Raw genomic sequence first — 7,106 nt, 5'->3', positions numbered from 1 at the left:
CAAATTAAAACATACAGCTTTCTTATCACTTCCAGCATAAATGAAGACAGAAAACTAAACAGCAGTGACGTTTGTAGGGTTACTGAAGTTTGGCTAGCTGGTATATAATGATGTGCTACGTGACCGCTAGCGACATAGCTATGTTAGCATAATATAAACAAGCTAACTTTTTTTCCACTCGATAAAAGTTAACGTGAGTTTTCTCGGTGGTCAGAAACAAATGTAATCGCATGGCAGGATGCTGTAAAAGGACCAAACTTCAGCCAGGAGAACAACTGAGATAATTCATCTACAATACAAAGTTAGTCATTCATATACTGCTGCATGGGCTGGGCTGTAGTTACATCCTAAGGTTTTAAAAACTGAGCTTAAATAAATGATTAGCGGTAATAAAAGCCGAGGGAGGTCAACAGGGATCACTGACTGTTTTAGGAGCTTTTTGAGATCAAATAGAAGAAAATACATAGCATTAAACATGTTAACAACATAAAAGCCATATTAAACGCAGACTACTTTAGACCCGGAAGTAGGATTCGTCGCGTCATCACTGAACAACCGGATAGGAAATAAAATATGATATAAAAATCGTATTTAAGACATAAATAAAAGTAGTGGGTTGAATTTCAAGGATTTCTGGTAACGATGGCTCTTATACATGCGGGGTATTTGTTGTTTATTTAGGGGAGACATTTCACCACACAGCTAAAGCTTTGTTTATGTCGTTTTCTTTCCCAAATCTGTGTAATTCATAGTGACATACCTGCAGAGGACAGACAACCTTTCCCCGTTCAAAAACAAAGGGTATTTTATCAGAACACCCAGACAGAGGTCTCACCTGTTGCAAAAGCTTTCCTGCTTGAGGATAGCTTGAACATCCACGTGTAGGCGGGGACGCACGAGGAGAGGAGAGGAGGAGGGGGGGGATCACCGACACCCAATCAGATGTGGCCGCTTCTGGAGCGCTATAAAAACTCCGTGGTCTCCTCTGCGCCAGCATTTACTCGCAGCTTCTCCTTCTAAAGACTGTTTTGACTTTTCCCTCCGGGTTTTTACAAGAAGAAAATAATTGACCACCGAACCACTTTGCGAGGAAAACGGAATTTACTAAACTCACTTTATTTAAAAGCTCGCTTTATACTTGGACTCGAAAATAGTTTCGTCTCTGCTTTGGATTGTTTTTTCGTTTTTTGACTGAGCTGACGGGCAAAAACAATGCGCCTCATCCAGAACATGACAACCATAGCGGAGTATCCAGCTTCTGAATACTCGGCCCCCAACCGGGCCATTAAAATAGCCGTTATAGGAGGCAGCGGTGTGGGGAAGACAGGTAAGAGGAAACTGGAAAAAAATACGCAAGCATTGTAGGTAACGTATACCCTGGCGTATATGTTTAATGTTGTTTTCTCGCTTCTCCTCAGCACTCGTGGTGAGATTCCTAACAAAACGCTTCATCGGAGACTACGAGAGAAATGCTGGTAAGTTGAATATCTGTATTTTTATGAATGGAAAACGCTAAAATTGAGCTAATTGTTATTTTGTGGGGTACTAAAGGTTTTGTTCCTCCTATGTGCAGGTAATCTCTACTCCAGAGAAGTCCAGGTGGATGGAGAGCAAGTGACCATCCAAGTACAGGACACTCCTGGTGCCGAGGTGAGCAGAAAGGGACATATTATAATCTGTCTGGGCTGACTGGAGGGTAACAGAGTGGACAAAATAACCGTCTGGTTAAAAAATATCTAAGAGTCTTCAGGCACTGCTCCAAAACCGAGCATGTCTGTTTTCCTCCTGAAGTAGAGCCCTTTGTTTTGCCTGTCTAATCTTCCATTTAAGCTAATGGATGTCTGGGGCCAGAGTAAATGATACCCTGATCCACATCCAGACTTCTCAATCACCCACACCTCTCTCTTCTGGAGGAGTAATCCTATAGCTTTTGTCTGCCTCAGCTGGCATTCCAGACATTACAAAAGCTCAGTTTCATAACATGAGGAACATTTAATCTTTCCTGAAATTTGATTGATTTTGTGCATCAGAACAAGAATGCTGGAAATGTTTTTCAGAGGAAGTTGTGTTTTAATCATTGTCTTTTTTTTTCTTTTTTTCCCCCAGATGACAGATAATGGCATCAGTCTACCTGACCATGTGACCTGCTCCATTCAGTGGGCGGATGCTGTGGTGCTGGTGTACTCTGTGACTGACCGCAGCAGCTTTGATTTGATCGATCAGTTGCACCAGCTGGTTGTTCGCAGCAGCGGTGCCAGTATGCCCCCAGTAATCCTGCTGGCCAATAAGGCAGACCTGTTGCACCTGAGGCGAGTCGACTCCCAGCAGGGTCCCATTCTGGCTGGAAACCTGGGCTGCTCCTTCTATGAAGTATCTGCCAGTGAGGATTACAACCAGGTACACGGGGCTTTCCACAGGCTGTGCTGCCAGCTAGCCAAGCAGCCACCCCCTGCCTCTAGCTCCCCACCCACCTCTGCTAGTGGTGTCACAGAGAAGAGGCGCTCTCTCCTCATCCCCAGACCAAAGTCTCCCAATATGCAGGATCTGAAGAGGCGCTTCAAGCAGGCGCTGTCTGCCAAAGTCCGGACTGTCACCTCAGTGTGAGGAGCGCTACAAGCTGAAAGTGGTTGAGAGTGGCCACAGAAAGTACTAAACGTTGGAAAAGAGGACAGAAGATTCACGCTTCTCCAGTGAAGTCCTGCTCCAGTTCAGCTGGTGTGATATGAACAGTATAGCAGGAGGCAGATGAATCTTTGCAGAGATAAATGGCGTCTTGGTGAGATGGAGTCTGTCCTGTCAGATGACGCAAAGAGCAGCGGTGAAGCAGTTCAGGGGGAGAAAATTTCCCTTTGAGGACAGAAACAGCCGATTGAAGCTGAGAGAACTAAAAACTGAATATAAAAATTGTACATAAAGCCCTCCTGGCAACAACAGCTCTGAAGGACTGCTTATTTTTAGCTGTACTGTGCCTGTTGTGGCTGTTCTTTATTCAGACTGCCACTTCATCAAGGCTAAACGCCGGCATTATTATACCAGCCACTTAAGCTGGGTCTCAGTGCAGCTCTCGGTGTGTTCACTCTCATATTTGAATATCTGCAGTTTATTTTTTGCAACTTACAAAAGCATCATTGTGCATGATTGATGAGTGAGGGAAGGGTGGGGGTTGAAGTATCCTTGTGGGGTAGCAGCCACTATGTAGCATGTGTTGGTGATTATCACTGATGCACTTTATTAAAAAGAGTCCAAAGGGCCTATTGTTATTTATTTGTTACAAGTTCTTTTTCATAATAAAAATATTAAGAACTTCCAATAAAATGTCTCTGGAGCATTATTCATTTTGCATGTGTGGAATAAAGTTTACAAACAATAGATTATAGAACTTCTGAGTCACTGATGTCCTTGGGACTGTAACACTAAACTGCATTCATACTGGGAGCAGATGACGCACACAGAACAAGGTAGTCTGACCCATGAATACAGCAATTCTTAAAAAGGCTTAGATATCAGACTAGTGATGAAAAGCATGGACACAATGGAAGCATGACTGTACAGCCGCTTCACAGATCTTGTGAGCTGTTTAAAATTAAAAGCTCTGTGCAGTCCTTGACCTCCCAAAAAGTATTTTGACTAAAGAATGAAGCTGCTGATGCGACTGCAGCCAAATCCTTATGGGTTTTTTTTTTCCCCCCTCTTTCAGAGCTGACCTTGTTTTCATTAGAGACCTCGAACAACTGCACCGGTCCCAAAGATGAGGTGAAAATTATATTAAAACAGTTTGCCATTAAAACATCCAATTGCATCAGTTTACTGGCAATTCAGAACCTAATCAGGGAATTCTGTTCAAGCCTGCCAGACGAGGATTTGCTGAATTACACCTGTGTTTGACAAAATGAGGGAGATTCGAGAACGGCCCCAGTTGTGGGTGAATTTCTGAGCTTTAGCTGTGATGATTCATGTTGGAGAGAACAAAGAGAGGTGGGAGGGATGGAAGCTGGAGGTGAGGTCTAAGTGTGAGCAATTTATCGGCCTTGGCAGGCAGTGTGAAAGGCTTTGTTAATTATCCTGGTCTTATTTGTCACCATATGATGTTTGCGAGGGGATGTTGTTAACAGAGAGTGTGTATTCTTCCGGCCACAACAGCATGCTGTCCATTGTTAACACTTCTAATGGGTTCACACACAGAGACCTGCTTTAAACAGCTAACTTGACCTCTTGTGTCCTGTGTATATATGCAAATAAAAGACCTCACACATGGGTGTCTGAAAAGTGACTTTATTGCTTTATATTAACATTTGATGGAATTTTACGCCTCACACTTAGAGAGGTGGCTTTTTACAGAACAGGAATGTTGCTTCATTTGCATGTCGTCTGTTGACACGCCATTTTAATTTCTCATGCCCTCTTCACACCTCAGTGTTTAGATGTTCGAGGTGCACGTGTTCATCCGCGTGTTAACACCTGCGTTTCCGTTTTTACACACCGATATCAGGTACCAGTCTCTGGGTGCCGAAGAGCAGCTCGGGGATGTCTGTCGGTCTTAGTAACCTGGTGGAGAGAACGAGCACCTGGAGTGGGGAACAACACACTCGTCAGAGTTAAAGGATGTCAACATGTGCAAGCCGACACTTATAAATGAAGCACATGTTGAGAAATTCGCAAGGTGGAAATCCAAGAGCTGCGTGAATCAGTTTCTGTTGTAGGTGGGTTATTTTGTTAAGTAGTAGTACTCAGAAGGTTTTGGCTTCTTTTGGGGTTTTTTTGAGCTGTCAAACAAATGATGTTTTGGTTGGTGACTCGCAAACCAAAGTTGATCTTTTCATTTTAAAGTCTTTGTAAGGGTGATGTTAAATCAAAGACAGCAGTTATCCATACATTTAGTTTGGAGAATAAATATGACTGGAATAATTCAGTAAGTTCATTCAGACATAGGGAACGAATACAATCCTGCCATAACTTTTACTTTATAAGTACGTTACTGACAAAAAGCTTTATAAAATCATTTTGCAGGTTTTTGTATGTAAAGAATAGAAGCACTGAAAGTTAGGCAACAGCTGAATGAGCACAGGATAGAGTTACAGCGTCGATCCAGAAACGTTATTTATTTATTTTCACGTAAACTTTGGCACAGGTTTGGATGCGAAAGATGGAAATAGAAAATGCAGGAATTATGTCAAGTGCATCCAGTTGCTGTGCAGCACGTGTGAGGCTTTACTTGTGGGTGAATTTGGATGGCTGGCTGCTTGGCTGCCCGTCACATTTTTCAGTTAATAAGAAGCTCAATAAGATTGTAAAATATGCTCAGTAAAATTCAACATCAACACAGTATCACACTGCTTTGTGAGCCTGTGTGTTTTGTGATCTTTAATACTTTGCAGCATATCTGTTAAAAATGCAGTTGATATGAGGTGTGTGTGCGATGACTAAGATGACTGTTGTTGTTGTGGAGAAGCTGTTTTACAGCAGTTGGACCATGAAACACAATCTCCTCCCAGAGGCTGATAAGGTGCAAATACCACTCACATGCTGGAAAGCATTGATGCGTCATTGATACGTAATCTTGGGTGTCATTGTCGATCTTTAAAGATGATAAGAAATAAACTCGGCCTCCTGGTCTTCTTTTCTTGGGCGTTTCTCATGATAACTGCTTTAACTGAGTTTTCTATGACTGACAGCAGAACAGCTGAATACAGTTAGAGTGTGGCGTCTATGCTCAGACACACATAGAAGTTAGGAATTGATGAAGCAACCCCCATCTGGGAGGATACAGGTGGATGCTAGGATGGTGGAGCAACAGGTTCTCATCCCAACACGTTAAGGGGCATGAGAGCGGGTTTGCATGAATCTATAAATGTGTTAAGGTTAGGTTCAGGGCTGTAATAGAAAGCCGCAAGCGTTTCATAAGGACGTAGAAGGGTACATTTAGCGTTACTATGAGACGCCTAGGGGCACGACAAATCATTGATATGTTACGCACTGGGAATGATAATGCTCTGGCTGGACAGGTTTAAACAGGAGGTAGTGATGTAGGGCACTAAACCGTCAGAGTGAGAGGTGGGACATTTTGCAGCTTACATAGATTGCCAAATTGGGAGAGCTTATTGTGTATGACCTAAGTTCTGATAAGGCTCATTGTTAAATGAAATCCATTACGGGTGACAACCCCATGAAGCGATTGCCAGTAGTGTGCAATATAAGGCATTTTAAGGTCTGTCTTTTTGCTTACTGCATTAACCCATATCTGCTTTTTGATAATTTTTACCTTGCGCCTGTCCAAATTCTTGTTTGGTAGTGTAATGGATGTTGGATCAGTGGTTGTTTTCTCTTACGCAGCTCTGGATTCAGATGCAGCTTTCAAAAACGTAACTTTAAAATGACAGAAGTACACAGCTGAACGGCTTTAGCTGAAGTATGCACTCCTATAGTTCTGCAGACCTCTTCTGATGTTGTATAACAGAGAAGCCCTGTTTCTTTGCAGCAGCGTTGACTTAACTCTGCGCCCTTAACTGCCTAGAACAGCAGTGGCTGTTTGTGGTGGCAGAGTGACTGTATTTCAGAAGAATTACATCCAAGTGCAAAAGCAAAACGTCGCTGTTTGTTTTCAGTGTAAATACTCATGAATGTCTGGTCCAAACACATCACATAAAGTGTGAGCACATCTCTGTGTAAGGGTTAGAGTGCGTGTGGCCCTGCAGGTTATTATATAAGCTGGTCTTTATTCAGTTCTTCTGATTACAGATGGGGGGGCTTTGATCTTTGCCAAGCCTTTCATTGCCTCTGGCCTCTTTCTCGAAGCCTTTTATTAAGACGAGCCTCATGTCCCTCGCGTATTTCTTGCACTCCTCTCATCCAGAGGAAATGCATCATCTGCATGTTTTGTGTGTTAGTGTTGATTGCATATGCAATAAGCACTCAAACCACTCAAACCACCCAAACACACAGACAGGCAGACAGACTCAACATCTTGTGTATGCAATTAGTGTATTAAAAGGTGTAAAGATCAGATGCCTTTATGCCTGATCAGAGCCACCTGTTTATGTAGGTCAGTACTTAGGTTTGCTCATGCAGTCAGTCTTTGCTTGAAATTCAGCAGATACTACTGAGTATGG

General features: G+C 42.8%; 2 protein-coding genes across 2 annotated transcripts in view; one reads left to right on the top strand and one right to left on the bottom strand.

Annotated features, from left to right (window-relative positions):
• Positions 1 to 1,066: 1,066 nt before the first annotated feature.
• rasl11b (RAS-like, family 11, member B) lies at positions 1,067 to 2,651 on the top strand. Its single transcript, XM_085348096.1, has 4 exons — positions 1,067 to 1,327; positions 1,419 to 1,475; positions 1,574 to 1,650; positions 2,107 to 2,651. The coding sequence occupies exons 1-4, from the start codon at positions 1,213 to 1,215 to the stop codon at positions 2,602 to 2,604; spliced, it is 747 nt and encodes a 248-aa protein (XP_085204222.1). The 5' UTR covers positions 1,067 to 1,212; the 3' UTR covers positions 2,605 to 2,651.
• Positions 2,652 to 4,272: 1,621 nt separating this feature from the next.
• Positions 4,273 to 7,106, bottom strand: part of scfd2 (sec1 family domain containing 2) — a 102,018-nt gene continuing 99,184 nt past the window's right edge. Inside the window, exon 9 of the mRNA XM_085347550.1 lies at positions 4,273 to 4,565. Coding sequence (XP_085203676.1) covers positions 4,473 to 4,565 — 93 coding nt within the window. The 3' untranslated portion in view covers positions 4,273 to 4,472. The remainder of the gene's footprint in view (positions 4,566 to 7,106) is intronic.

The sequence above is a fragment of the Diplotaxodon limnothrissa genome, linkage group LG23, assembly GCF_057381915.1.
Source record: "Diplotaxodon limnothrissa isolate DT_005_m linkage group LG23, D_limnothrissa_male_GT1.1, whole genome shotgun sequence".
NCBI lineage: Eukaryota > Metazoa > Chordata > Actinopteri > Cichliformes > Cichlidae > Diplotaxodon > Diplotaxodon limnothrissa.
Note: the sequence above shows the minus strand (reverse complement) of the source record. Positions and strands in the feature narration are given on the sequence as shown.